Consider the following 15935-nt stretch of genomic DNA (forward strand, 5'->3'; position numbering starts at 1 on the left):
AAATGTTGCATGTGAACAACAAAACCAGCAACCGTTGCTTCACATTTCTGTGTTTCCTCACCTTCTCTGCTGGGAGTTTCCCAGTAAAACCAAACGGATCCATGTTGGTTAATCTATAGCTCCACTCAGTCTTGCTCAACACAAACCTGACCGTACACATTGTTGTTGAGGGTTCGTTGTAACTACTCCTATAGAAATGCACATTATCACTGCTATTATGGTGGTGGTACTGTGGTGGTTTTATCAGCAGGTAACGCTGGAGCTATTTATTCACCAACAACCGCTCTAAAGATTATCAATCAGACGACTTTGGAGTTGTTGGAAAGTTTATTATTTTCAATTTAATTGTATTATTTTGGTGGATATAGACTAAAGCAGTTGCCTCTTACTTCAAATCTGTGTGCTAAGCTAAGCTAAAGGCCTTCAAAAGAAGTGCTTATTGGATCATCTAAAGGCTGGCCCACACTAAAAGATGTTTCAGATCTTACCAGATGTGTAAAATGTGTTTTGTTCCTATAGTGTGTGGAGAGAAACGATTTGGCCAAAACAGCAGCTCACCAAACGCTAACAGATTCAATCATCAACGACAAGAAAAAACACAATTCTCACTAAATCTCTGGCGAACAAACGTGACTTTGGTTTAAACAAACATGGCGGACGACAGGCAGGAAGAATTAGCGATGTTAGTTTTTACTTTGAACTGAAAATTCACGAAGGATGGATGGATGGATGAAGTCACGGAGACGTCGTTAAATAAACACTAATCAACAAGTTGGTCCTCCATTTCTGAGCTCCATCTTACTACTACTTCATGCTTCACGTTCAGCATTAGCTCATGCATTAGCCGCTGTGGTTGTCCTTCCTTCTTCAGTCAGCTTGGTTCTCTATTGGCTATCGTTCTTTCCCACGTGCTCCCCACACACAACAGGAAATCCCATCGGAGATATTGAAAGTAGTGCTATGATGTTGGATGTTACAGCGACTGTGATAAATCCCACTATTCAGATTTTCTCAGATTTTATACAGATGGTGGTTTGTTCTTTATACAATGACAGTTTTCCTAAAATGAAATTTAAAAAATTGCAAAACAACAGTTTCCCAATATATCGCAATGTATTGAATCGTAACCTCTGTATCATGATACGTATCGTATCGCCAGATTATTGTCGATACACAGCCCTAATAACGATCGGTGGCCGATCGATCACAGCACCGCTTTAAAAAGTAGAAGAGAACTTCAGGCTTCAAAACATCCTCCAAACTGTTCAGATGCTGCATCACATCCTTCTTGTTTTTCGGCAGACGTGACAGAAATAAGGTAAACAAATCGAACGTCCTGTGTTTAAAATAAACGTCAGTCCGGCTGCCTGCTGAGGTTATTTCAGTCCTTCTCTCATGTTCCCAGAAATAATGTCAAGTCGATGTTAACTTGATTCTAACCACTCAGAGGACATGATGTGTTTACCTAATGATGATGGTGATGATGGCCGGGGTGGGGCAGGCTTCTCATTTACTGTAACGTTTTTAACTAGTGGCTCTGCTGCTGCAGCTTTTAGTTGCTGAGTGATGCTTCTCATCTGCCCAGGGGGGAGAAAAGAGGAAGTTGTGGAAAAGATCGTATTACTATATGACAAAACTAACCTTCTGTTTCTGCTTTGCTAAATCAACACGTTGCAGCTGTTAATTCCAGCTTGTTCTGGGCTGCATTATTGAGATGAAGCTGTTCCTGTTTATGCTCAGTTTTCAGTTTCTTTTACCAGCGACTGCTGATTTCTTCGGGTGCTCAGAGGGATCTTTGTCCCTTTCAGTTGTCAGTCTGGTTGGACCATTTGACAGCGTTTTGTTCTCCATGTATAAAACTAAATAACATCTAATTTAGGGCTGTCAAAGTTAACGCGATAATAACACGCAAATTTGTTTTAACGGCACTAATTTCTTTAACTTGCGTTTTTTAATTAACCTCTTAAATATCCGACTGGCCGCTGTTGGGCCTGGCCGCCATTCAATCTTTCGGAGGTTGAAGCGGACTCATTTTAAAGCTAGAGGGAAGATACTGGCATCATATGAAACTAGAAAACATAAAGACTCCAATGGTAGCAACCGTATCATACTAGCTTGTCATGAAGGAGGTAAAATAACGCTCTAAACTTACGCAAAATTTTGGCGAGGAAAAACTGTCATGGCCATTTTCAAAGGGGTCCTTTGACCTCTGACCTCCAGATATGTGAATGAAAATGGGTTCTATGGGTACCCACGAGTCTCCCCTTTACATACATGCCCACTACATAGTCATAGAGTTTGCCATGTTATGATTTGAGCATATTTGTTATGCTAAATGCAGTACCTGTGAGGGTTTCTGAACAATATTTGTCATTGTTTTGTGTTGTTAATTGATTTCCAATAATAAATATATACATACATTTGCATAAAGCAGCATATTTGCCCACTCCCATGTTGATAAGAGTATTAAATACTTGACAAATCTCCCTTTAAGGTACATTTTGAACAGATAAAAAATGTTTGATTGATTTGCGATTAATTGCGATCAATCAAGATTAAATATTTTAATCGATTATATATATATATATCGGTTAAATTGTATATATAACATAATTCTTGGCTTTCACATCCTTGTTTCTCTTGGTGTCTTCAAGGCCTCTCAGTCTGTTTACTGTGATTTCTGTGTCTGAAGTCTTACCGAAAAACTTCCACAAACATCCGGACATCTTTGCTAAATAGCAGTGCTTTTGCGGCCTTTGATGGAAGAGAAATAACCAATTATCTGCAGCTCTGTCCATGTACATTAACGCCTGTTGGCAGAGTGCTCATATACTCCATGAATAATAGATGCTGCATTCAGGGACCGTTCCTGCACAGGAAATGGATGATCCAAACAGAAAAATAACATGTTTTAGCGCTGCAGCAAACCACAAGTGGTCAGTAACTAACTACAGACTAACTAAACGTGTTCAGTTTAAGTCGCAGTACACGACTGCTGTGATCTGCTTATGTTTTTAATTTTAAAAGATGTGGTTATTTGATTTAATTACTTAGTCTTAGTAACAAAGGATGTAAAAGTCAAAATATGTGAACAGAAGGTTGCAGATTGAGATAACTTGGCGGCCGTACAACCAAACTATCCACGTCATACACCATTGGAAAGAAACATTTTTTGGCTACAATCACATGGCATGGCTTGAGAAATACATCTGAAAATATTACACAAGATATATCCAACAAACATGTATATTTAAATTTTTTCAGATGTTGATAACAAATGTACTTTCTGCTGAACAAGACAGTATAATTCATCTGTTTTATGGTTGTCCATATTCTAATACATTTTTGAAAGAAACTTCTATATTGTGCAAAACATCACATGCAATTAATATTGAAGGTAAACACTTATTTTGGATGAGATTATAATAGTTGATGCTCTATTGTTAAGCTTTTTATCTTAGTAGGGAAATTCGATATTCATAAAGATACGTTTCTTAACTCAACCCCATCCTTTAAACTGTTTTTAATTCAAATTGAATGTTATATTGAGTCTCTGTAACAAATATATATCTATTAGAATAGATATATATAATATATTATTTACTTAATTTTTTATTATTATAATAATAATAGTAATAATAATAATAATAATTATTATTATTATAAAATGTACTTTATTTTATTATTTTTATTTATATTATTATTCTTAGCTTTATTTTTTATTCTTCTTATTATTACTGTTATAATTTATATAATTATAATTTATATTACATTCTGATATTATTTATCGTTTTTCTTTATTAACTGAATTAGTATGACTGATTGTTTGTAATTCACATACTATTTCAATTGTAAATTTAAACAAATGCTCTATGTTGTGTTAAATTGTCAATACAACTCATTGTTAATGCCGAATTTTAAATAAAGGTTAAAAAAAAAAAAGATTGGCTAGCCAAAGAACATATATTGCCAAGAAGTTATATTCAAATTGTTCGTTCCATCGCAACATTAGCGCCCAGCAGCAAAGCTACGCTTCCGCCGTTTTGGACGGAAAGCGACTAGTAAAACCGTCTAAAACGTGCCGTACAAAAGTAAAACTAGATTATTTCTCTTCTATTGTCATATTCTACCAAAAATAGCCTGTGTTTAACAATAAAATGTTATATTTAATAACCTAAAATAGCGGCAGCGGCTGTTGTAAAAAAAACAAACACGGGAGATTTATCTCTTTTGCGTCTATACTCTTTGGCTACGCGACATTGGCGCCTTCCAAACTGGGAGCGCTTGATGCAGAGCAGGGGGCTGTCCCGGGGGTGAAACTAAACAGAGAAGGCGGGGACGATTTTATTATGTAGGCAGCGAGGTATGTTAAAACAAGCACACCCAACAACAGGTAGTGGAAGTTGATGAATGCGAACACTTAACAATGGACTTTACCTGACAATATTCACAATTTGGTTTAATTTAATGGGAAGCTATTTAGATTATTTTAATCTTTAGACCCTTACGGACTAAATGAGTATAAATGATGGAGAAATGGGCACATATTCGGACTTTATGGCCGCTTTAAAGGTAAGGAGTCGCCAGTTTTTCAAACAGGTGTTGTGTTGAAATCTGCTCCCGTGTTGAATAGTGTCTCTGCTGGTAACAATGAGTTGTGTTAGAGTTAGCTAACGTTATCTTATATGGAAGTTTTTATTGGACTTTATTACTTGTAATCCACAGAAGACATTCCACAAATATGTACCATGATCTGCAAATAGTTCACTGCCCACAAACATGTATTTGTGTTGTGTAAAGTCACATCCACAAAAATACAGGGCGATTTGCAATTACACATAACTTAATCTGTAAATAGGTATTTTAAGGTTTACATGTAGATGGATAAACACGCATTTGTGCATCTATTTCTACACGTGGAATGATATTTACACATTTGCAAAACAGTGAGGTGACACACATCAGCTAAAACCACAATATCACTCTATATTTCAGCTGCTTGGCAGTAATGTTAGCTGACCAGACGAAGGTCTCTCCATGAATCAGTGCTGACTCTAGTGTTGGCTTTTCCTGCTTCAGCCTCCCGACCGCGGTCAGAGGGAACAGGGAAGACACCGGCATCCGGTCGGAGACCATAACGTTTCTCTCTGCGGAGCCCCGTCACTTCACAAGACACGGGAAACCTCTGTTGGTTTGGAGGAGCTGCAGCAGTTATTTCTGCACAAACGTCCACTGTACATTCACTAGATATTCTCAGAGCTACTAACTCTTCTGCAGTGTGTAGTGTGCGCGCATGCACAAGAGGTGGAGCGAGCTGAGTGAAGGCAAGCAGAGTACAGCAGAGACTCCGGCCCTGGAGACCAAAGCTACGGTCTCCCCCGTGTTCTCTTATCGCGGCCAACACTGTTTTGCAAGACGGATTTCACTAGATATAACTTTGCGGTTTTGGTTCTTCCGTGTAGTTTGTGTTGGAGTCTGAGTCTGAACAGCATAGCCACACGCGAGCGCGCATGGGACACCGACCCGGGTGATTTATACGTGTAAGAAGTTACAAACAGACCCTTTAAGTGTTTACGTCTCCAGTCTGATCTGGACCTCAGTGGTTTGTTTACATTAAGTAACGTAATGTAAATCACGATTCTCAGTGTTGCCAGTTTTTTTTCCAGTTTGAGAATCAGCCCGACCACCATGTGTTCTAGTCTGGTTCATACATTGAAGTTAAAGGAGAGAACTGTCACTCACAAGTTGTACAGCCTGATAGAAATAGAGTCCGACTGTACTGTAATACCTCTTGATCCAGACAGAGAGACCTCAGCGAGGGCCCAAACCCTGCTGGTCGTCTTTCACAGGCTCAGTGGGCTTATGACTCAACACACCTGTCTGTTATTAGCTGCATCACCGCTGTTATTGTGTGTGTGTGTGGTTGTTGTGTAATGTCACCGTCTGATCTGACTTCCAACGAATCCAGCGGATCAGTTTGTATGTCAATTGCACAATGACTCATTACTACTGTGTTACCCACTGCCTGTGAGTCACTACTGAGGAATGAGCCGCCCCCTCTCTGTCTTAACAGACAGAATGAGCACCCCGTAATTATTATTATTCTCATCACAATGTCACAATGTTTATTAGTTGTTTCCCAAGAAGGAAGAATACTTGGTGTGCAGTTAACAATAGGGATATCAACATCTACGGGGCATAAGGTCTCAGAGAACATCTGAACATTTTAGTGATTGAATGTAAAAAAATTAATAAAATGTATTTACATAATCTGGCTCATACACAAGGTGTTTTCAAAGGGCTTTAAATGCAGGAAAAACAGACAATAGAATTTAGTTAAAGATACCAGAACTGTAAATCAGATTAACTGTAATCCCTGTAATCAACTGTCAAATAATTAATAATAATCCAAATACATTTTTATCCTGATCAACTGTAACCCTGATCAACTATAATCCCAATTTAATTTAATCCCGATTGCTTGCGATCTTGATCCTAACTGTAACCTAATCCTGGTCAAGTATAACCCCAATTTAATGTAATAGACGCACTAGCTAGCAGGGCTGGTTCTATCTTTTCGGGGTCCTATGCAAAATCTTGTTGTTTTTTTACCAAATTCTACTTTTTGCATGTAAAAATATATATTAAATTGATATTACCTGCATTGTTAAAACAAGCATGCAAATTAATTATTGAGGAAGTTCTCTTAGTTTTGTATTAACTCAACGAAATGTACTGAAACAAATGTATGTGTGACGCAAAGAGACAATGTATTATTTTGACCGGTAAAAGATATGCATGGCCGGTGGATTTTTTCATAAACCAGTCGCCTTGGCAGGTGAGTCAAAAAGTTAATTTTGGAAACTGGTTGTGACCCTGATCAGTTGTGACCCTGATCAGTAATCATTCCCTCTGATCCTGGTTCAGAGCCGACGTGCCGCTGTGAGCTCAGAGGGTGTGTTTGACAGATGCTATGTTGCTCTGCAGGTTTACTCTCTCTCTGTGTGTGTGTGTGTGTGTTCATGTTGCTGTTACAGTGACGCAAGTTTGAATCCCTCTGCTTTTCACCCTTTTCACATGTTGAGGTGAAACAAAGATACAGAACTCTATAGAGAGGCTTTTGATTCAATGTTTATGTGGCTCTTTGTTCGCCGCCAGTAACCGTTTAACCTTTAAATGAAAATACTGGTTTTGTATGGGTGTGTGCTTTTTTCCAGTGATAACACAGGTGAAACAGTAGAGAAGTGGGAAATCACTCGTCCACTGTACAATCTCATATCCAGTAATTGAAAGGCAAATTCTGAGTTCAATACTATACCCTGCCTAAATATCTCAACACCGATACTGAAACAATACCACGGAAAAAATCCCCCAAAAATCCGGAAAAGTAATGAATTAATTGAATTTAAATAATTATTAAAATGTAAAAATATATTAATTAAAAACATAGAATGTAAGAAATAATCTGATTTCCCCTATAAATTAATTTATGTGATTTATTTGCGTTTATTTTTTGCATTTATAACCTATCTATGTTTATCTATATTTTTATTCTAAAATGGAACAACTGGAATTTGCCCCCTGGGATCAATATAAGTATTTCTGATTCTGATATCACTTATTACTTCTGAGACCCACAATAGACCAGTTTTCGTCTCGTCAGTTTTTGTTGCAGCAATTTCTTGTTGATATCATTTGTTACACACATTTGGTGCTAAATTTAACCATGTTTTACCACTGGAGAATTGATAAAAATGATCAATAATCCCTCCAAAATACCACATTAAGACACCAAGACCTTGAGGAACACCATAGAAAAAGCCATGCTGTGATCTGGGATCAAAAACTTTTGACATTTGGAGATTTCTGCAGGAATTGCATTTTTTCGGCGATTAGATGGTGAGCACTTCTGTTGTGTAAACTTCTCAGAAACCCCCTTATTGTCAATCTACCTAGGAAAGCCATCCATCCTTTGAATGCTCTAGGTCTCTAGTTTGTGGCTGTAAAGTTTCATGAGGCTGTGATTATCCTAGAGGTCACCACAGGTCATTTTATACAGTGAGATTTTAAAAATCTCACTACAATGAAATGGCTACTATGGTGACTAACATCATCACACATGAACACAGTTGGGCTCATTGGATCCACAAGAGTCTCAGCTTTACAGTGATACCCAATATATGTAATTCAAGACTGTTTAGGGACCCCAGTATGCAGAAATATTCAAATACACCATTTTCGAATAGGAGAAAATAACACGTTTATACTGCATGTGAACGAGGGTAAAGCAGAATAAGAGGTTGGCTTTTGAATCTGTTGTGAAACCAGTTTGATCCTGACCAGTTGGAGCAGTTTTTGTTATCTTTAAACTTTTTATTTTATGAGGGCTGACGTATCAACAACAAACTCAGTGTGGACAGACTGATGGAGGTTTTTCCCTCAGGCAGTGTTTCCACTAGCAGGCTTTATTTGTTGTTCAAACAATCAGAACTCCTTTCGGTGTCTTTTGTTGTACTCAAACCTCAGATAATAGATTGGATGTAGTGGAAATAAGTGTGCAGATGTTGAAGTATAAAAGTACTCAAAAGTAGCTCCATCTACTTTCTGTTTACTTGAGCAACGAGCCGGAACGTACAGTACGTCCAAACAGTAATAGTTCCTGAAAATTAGGTTTAATGATTATTTTGTTTGACGTCTACGTTGGTTTAAAGCTTTAGCTCTTTTAGCCAGCGGCATGGCTGAAAGGAAGGCAATGTTGGTCTGTCGGTTTGTTTGTAGAGTTGCTCCGATACCAGAATCAGAAATGCCTCTGATACAGCCTAAAATGCTGTATCAGGGAGTCTATGCACCGATCCAATATCACGTTATCATATCATTTATCAGCTCATTTACGCTACGAGGAACAACAATGACACGTGTCCCTCGCGGTCATGTCTAGAAGGAAGTCCGTGAAATCTGATCTGAGATCTGTAAAAACTCTCGCAAGGCTCGTTGCCCGACAACCTATCCTAACCTTAACCATTTGAGTTCAATGCCTAACCTTAACTATTTCAAATCTCGCGAGAGTTTCCCTGGTTTGGGGGCTCCCTTCTAGCCACTACCGTCACTCGCTATCCCATCCGTACATCCTGCTCCTCTGCTCCTCCTCCTACATCTCTGCACATGAACAGTACCTGTTGGGCAGGTGCAAAATGTCAACAATATTTTACACTGGAAAATCCCACCAGTTGAAACGGCGACGTGTTTTTAACACACTGGTATCGGATCGGCACGTGGTATCGGCCGATATGCAAGTTCCGGTATCGGAAAGGAAAAAATGGTATCGGAAAAAAAACTATTGGGATGTAAAGACGATTAAATTCATTATCAACCCTAGCCTTAAGTAAAATAAGTGCTGGGCGAGGACTTCAACACTCTGCTGTAGGCGCGTCTACCTGATAATGGTATTTATTCAGCCTTTCTGAATAAGAGTAGATGTAACTTCAGGGTGTGGTGGCACCACATGCATGAGGGTGTGTTTGAGTGCTACTATTGTAACCACAGAGGTCACGTCCTCTTTCTGTTTGTCATGTCTGTTTCCGTTCATTCACAAGTGGAATGAATCATCAATAATTTTTTTTAAAATTGTGTTTATTTATAGTATTAAAAAAAAATCATTCAGATATGTAACACAAAGTCATTGAAGTCCCAGACAAACAGAAGTTAGAGCGTCTTTAGCTTCTGTACTGTGTCCTTCGCATTTGATTGGACCACTAAAAAGTGGGCGGGCCTTATCATTAACATTAATTAATCATTAACAAATACTTATAAAATGTTGTGTACAACAATAAACTGTTAAAATCATATACATTATAGCATTACTAATAATTACTTAACATTATTAATTATAATTTCATGGTTAACAATAAAATTAACTACATTTATTTATTTATAAATTATGGTTATTATAAAGTGTTACCGTATATTTGTATTTTTTTTTAAACTTTTTAATTTTAAGTTGATTTACTTCCTGTTTTCTTGTTGTATATTTGGCTTTGATTAAGTGCTTTTGCTTCTTTTAAATATAAAATATTGAGCAACTTAATACATAACTCAAGGAGACTTTATATAAAGAAAAACGTAATAAAAAACAATAAAAGTAATTCTTTTATTCTTTGTACATTGTGACAAAAATACTGCTTTTATGTTGAGCTCATGCTGGAGCAGCGTGTTATATTTCTGTATTTTTCATCAACATGAATGTGTAATTATCCGCTCTGTGTTCGTCTCCACCTAAACGCTGTGGTCTGTTTTCTGTTTTCCGGCGCTGTCTTCTCTCTGATGGTTCTGATGATGAAATATTGATGGCAGATAATTACTCACAACAGCGTGTTTGTGTCGGCTAATTGTGTTGAGTCAGTGTTGAATAATACATGTCTCTGGTCAGTCCTGAACCACGCCCACAAAGTCCTCAGAGAGTCCTGATCCAGATCCCTCATACTGAGGATCAGCTGCTTGTTCTGTCTCTGGTCCAGTTTGATTTCAACCCTGTCGAGTTTGATTTATTGTTCAACTGAGGACATTCCTGTTAGATTTTGAGATATCTTGCATGTAAAGTTGACATTGTGGAGTTTGAGTTGCTGCAGGTGTTCTCCACCAGAGGGCTCCAGAGTCTCACCAATAAATGCTTGTTGCACATTATGTATTTAAACTTCATCTTTCTCTCTCTGTCTTTCTACAGATTAGTGGCTGCATCCTCCTCGGCGTCGCCATCTACCTGAAAATCAGCAAGGATGGAAACAAGGTGAGACTGGTTTACTGACCCCACGTCAACACTAATGCAGATACATCTTTTTTTTGTGAAATAAAGCAGACGTTAAAATATAACATATAAAATAATATGAATTTGTGGTAGACAAAAAAAAGTACAAACTAATGTAAACAGGAATGTAGTAAATGTATATGCATGGTGCAGTAATATATATATATTATATATAATATATATATTATATATATATATATATAATATATATATATATGTATATATATATATATATATTATATATATATATTATATATATAATATATATAAATAAAATAAAAAATAATATATTATATATATATATAATATATATATATTACTGCACCATGTATATATATATTATATAATATATATATATATATATATATAATATACTATATATAATATATTATTTATATATATATATTATATATATATATATTATACATAATATATATAATATATATATATATATATATTATATAAGTTAATAAATATTACTACAAAGAAAGATGTATACATAAAGAAGCAAATTAAAAGAGAAATATTAATTTATGTCACACTTTATCAATTAATTAATGGCTACATTTATTTTCAATATTTTTTGTGCTCCATTTAATAAGATATTTATTTATCGAGTCATTTATTTATTGATTGATTTTTTATTTTGGCAGGCTCCTTCTTCCATACTTTAGAGCCGATCACACAGGCCAAATGTTATTTATGTAGATTATCTTTCTGTTGTCAACCGGTGTAAAATACTGATTGTCTGTCTCCTGCCAGATCACCGATGAAGCGATTCCCGGGATCGACCTGATGATCGCCATCGGGGTGATCATCATGGTGTTGGGCTTCCTGGGCTGCTGTGGAGCCATCAGAGAGAACCGCTGCTTGCTGCTGCTGGTGGGAAGCAATTATACTATCTAATTTTATTTCATTTTATGACTTTTTTGACATACTATACTATGAAAAATTAAATTTTTGGGAGGTAACTATACAATTTTTTAAATAATTTAAAGTGATAATTTGTCAATTTCAGCTGTAAATGATTATGATTGAAAGATGAATTTGGTATTTAGAGATCACTTCGGTAAACATAATTGTCATCTCGCATGCTGAGGAAATCAACCCTGCTTTTCTTTCCCTTCCTCAGTTCTTCATCAGCCTCCTCGTCATCTTCATCCTCCTGCTGGCATTGGGCATCCTGGGAGCCGTGGATCAGAAGAAGGTAAAACAGGAAGTGATGCTGTCCTCGCGTCACCTGCAGTCTTGTAAGTTTATTGGGAGGATCAGACTTGATGTTTATTTATTTATTTGTTTGTGTTCAGGTGAAGGACTGGGTGAAGGAGCGTCTGGAAAAGTTCACGCCACTGGCATCACAACCAGAAGATGTGAAGAAAGACCTGAAGGCTCTGCAGAAGGAGGTAACACGCAATTACCTCACCATGTCGTCCCTCTCAAAGTCTACTTAGTCCTCACAATAGGGATGTTTAACGCTATCGTTAAAACGGTTAAAAGAAATGTTAATAATTAACTCAAAAGCTGAGCGGCTCAGAGGAGCGGCTCGTCACCTTAAGGAGAAAAGCTGGTCCACCTTAACAGCCCGCCTGAAGAGGCGAAGCTGGAGTTGCAGGTTACGGGAAGTCGGCTCCGTTCTCTGGCTCGCTTGAGCGGAGCGGAGGAGTTGTAGTTTCGTAGCATTTATTCACCGACAAATAAACTGTACACACACTGCTACACTTACGTTCACAGCTATAACGCCACCAACAACCTCACACTCACCGCCAACACACAGTCTGTTGGAAACTCAGTAAAGTTACGCAGACTACGTGTGGCGGCGGCGAGCACGAAGCCTCAGGCAATGCTAGAGCTGCTAACGTAGCACAAATACACACACTGTTTGTTGGACACTCGCTAAAGTTATGCCGGGCAGACAAAGTATCATTACGCCGGGCAGACACAGCTGACAACCTGCTAAACTAAACTAAATGTACGGAGGAGACTTTAACTGGGAAATTGGCTCGCGACACTACACGCGGCATCGTAGCTGCCGAGTTAACGCTCCCGGACGGTGAACTGGGGACTCCCGTCAACGAATATCAGTTGTGCTCCTGCAGCTGGTACGAGGCACAAATATTGTCGGTTAACGGTTAATAATCAGTTAAGAACATTTTTCAAAATGAGCATCCCTAAATCACATTGATAGAAACACAAGAGCACACACACACGGTTGGTGTCAGAGGAAACTTTAATACATTTCCTCAAAATCACAGTTGAGTTTGAGTTATTAAAAGTGAAATGATTAATAATTAGCAGATAAAAAATACAAATATTGACTCTCTATGGTAGAAGCAACAACGTCGCTGCCGTATTTATGCCTAGATGACTTCGTGTTGAGTGTTGATGGAGCAGCTGCATAGCCTGGCACTGATTTATAAAGGACTCCATTCAGAAAACAAACATTTTAAGAGTTGTTTGCTTGTCGTCTTGCGGATAAAAGTGACAAAGCATGAATTCATTCTTATTACAAATCAGCACTAGAGGGCGCACACACACACCAGACTGCCAATGAGTTTCCCTCATAGACAATGTAACAGTATAAATACATGATATTGATCAAGTCATCAGCCAATAGAGAAGCCCTTGAATTGTAATCACATTTGTGATTTCAAAAAATCCATGTAACAATTTTCATTAATGATTAATCTTTAATTAATCTCTATAAAATGTGAAAAATGCTCATTATAATTCTCCATGTTTATATTTAACCAGACCAACACATATATTTCCTTTTAAAAATGACAATTAACCGTTTATCCAAATAGTTGCTGATTCATTTTTGTTGCACTAAACTGCTTAATGTTGAGTCTGATGTGTTGTTGTATTTTCCTTCCAGCTGAAGTGTTGTGGTCTCATGAACGGAGCGTCAGACTGGGGTACGCCGTCTCCCGAGTCGTGTCGCTGCAACGCCACCGAGACAAACTGTGGGCCGTCGGCCATTTACACCACGGTGAGACCAGAGCTCCACAAAGACTGAGCTGTGTTCATGTCTTCTTTCATGGTTGTCCATTTCTCTGTCTCTGGCTCTCTCTCGCTTTCTCTGTCTCTCTCTGCCTGTCCCTCTCTCTCTGCCCCTCCCACTGCCTGTCTCTGTCCCTCCCTCCCTCTCTCGCTCTTTCTCTGCCTGTCACGCTCTCTCCCTCCCTCTGTGTCTGTCTCTGTCCCTCCCTCCCTCTCTCTGCCTGTCTCTGTCCCTCCCTCTCTCGCTCTTTCTCTGCCTGTCACGCTCTCTCCCTCCCTCTCTGTCTCGCTCTGCCTGTCTCCATCCGTTCCTCGCTCTCTCTGCCTGTCCCTGTCTCTCCCTCTCTCTCTCTCTGCCTGTCTCTGTCCCTCTCTCTGCCTCCCTCCCTCTATCGCTCTGTCCGTCTCTGCCTGTCTCTGTCCCTCCCTCTCTCTTTCAACTATGACTTTTCAATACATTACTTGTTGGACAAAACATAAAACCATGTGATGATGTCACAGTATGATGATGTCGTTCTCTCCTCCTGCAGCCCTGCTCCACCCAGGTCATCAAGCTGATGGAGAAACACATGGAGGTGGTGCTGGGAATCGCCTTCGCCATCGCCATCCTGCTGGTGAGCACACAAAACACACTTTGATTTACCACCAAAAATACATGTTAGAACCACAACCTTTGTACATTTTAACATAAAGTGCTTCTCAAAACAACCAAAAAGACTTTTAAAATGTATATATGTAAATAAGTAAAGTTTATTGACTACACTATACTATGACTTTAAAGTCTTTCATTATTTAATTTTATCACAAATATATAATGTTTTGACCAGATTTGATGATTTAAAGCACAAAATTATATTCTTTAAAACGTCTCCTCTCTCTCTGCAGATTTTCGGCATGGTCTTTTCCATGATTCTCTACTGTCAAATCGGCAAGAAAGAGCCCGTCACTACTGCCTAAACACACACATGGCCACGCCCCTCACTGCCTGACAACTGCCAATCAGCAGTGCCCAAATAACCCATGTAACCGTAGTGCTACTGTAACTTAACCTGTGCTTTTACTGTGGAGGAACACGCTGATATTTTGGTTGTCATTTCATGCCATTAATACAGTAAATACACAGCCTGGCATGTACTGTATGGAATCTCAATGGTGACAACAACTCTCCATGTGTAACAATTAACCAATAATATAATTAGGAATATATTAACTCTCCCGTTAATTGAATGAATAAAATCTTTTTTTAAACAAATGGATTTCCCAGAATATCACTAATGTTTTTTTTTTTTTATATCAAACTCTCAAGTCAAAACCAAGCTATTGTATATAACAAGTAAAACAAAAGTCTATGTTTCCATTACTTCTACTATACTTACTTTCTATTACAATTTTATATATATATATATATATATATATATATATATATATATTTTTGTCACAGAACTTGAGTTTAGTTTTGGGACATAAAGTGTCGTACTAAAAGACGAAATAAAAATATGAATGAATTAAAATAAATCTCATGAGTATCCATCATTACTAAGTACATTTAAATTCTGAGGTACTATATTATAATTTTTAGTTGCCAAGTCATGATTATGAAATACTATATTATGGCTTTTACATTTTTTTTTCCACAAACTGTACTATCTTTTTTTAAATTTTTCGACATACTACTATGACTTTTTTTGACATACTATACTTTGATTTTTTTTAATTCATTTTTTTGACATAATATACTATGACTATTTTCATGAAATTTGTCAACATGCTAAACTGTGACTTTATATTTAATCGACATGCTGTACTATGACTTTTTTTCAAGAAATTTTTCGTCATACTATACTAATTTTTTTACATGAAATTTCTCAACATACTATACTATGACTTTTTCATGACATTTTTTGACATACTTTACTATGACTTTAATTTTTTCAGCATACTATACTTTGATTTTTTTAAATGAAATTGTTCGACATACTATACTATAACTTTTATTAATGAAATTTTTCAACATACTATACAATGACTATTTTTACATGAAATGTTTAGACATATACTATGACCATTTTTCAACAAATTTTTCAACATACTATACTATTACTTTTTTCATGAAATTTTTCAACATACTATACTG

The 15935-nt window shown here is 37.3% G+C and overlaps 1 protein-coding gene across 3 annotated transcripts in view; it reads left to right on the top strand.

Moving 5' to 3' along the window:
- The window catches only part of LOC141762067 (F-box only protein 15-like), a 103802-nt gene that overhangs the window by 67437 nt on the left and 20430 nt on the right, over positions 1–15935 (top strand). For 2 of the 3 annotated variants that reach the window (XM_074625907.1, XM_074625908.1), the window contains exons 10-16: positions 10721–10783; positions 11564–11683; positions 11934–12008; positions 12109–12204; positions 13677–13790; positions 14332–14415; positions 14687–15053. The exons of the other annotated variant lie outside the window; for it this stretch is intronic. In XM_074625907.1, the coding sequence (XP_074482008.1) occupies positions 10721–10783; positions 11564–11683; positions 11934–12008; positions 12109–12204; positions 13677–13790; positions 14332–14415; positions 14687–14758 (624 nt within the window). In that variant the 3' untranslated portion in view covers positions 14759–15053. Of the gene's footprint in view, positions 1–10720; positions 10784–11563; positions 11684–11933; positions 12009–12108; positions 12205–13676; positions 13791–14331; positions 14416–14686; positions 15054–15935 lie in introns of those variants that run through there. 3 annotated transcript variants of the gene reach the window in all.

This window comes from Sebastes fasciatus, chromosome 23, assembly GCF_043250625.1.
Source record: "Sebastes fasciatus isolate fSebFas1 chromosome 23, fSebFas1.pri, whole genome shotgun sequence".
Classification (NCBI taxonomy): Eukaryota; Metazoa; Chordata; class Actinopteri; order Perciformes; family Sebastidae; genus Sebastes; species Sebastes fasciatus.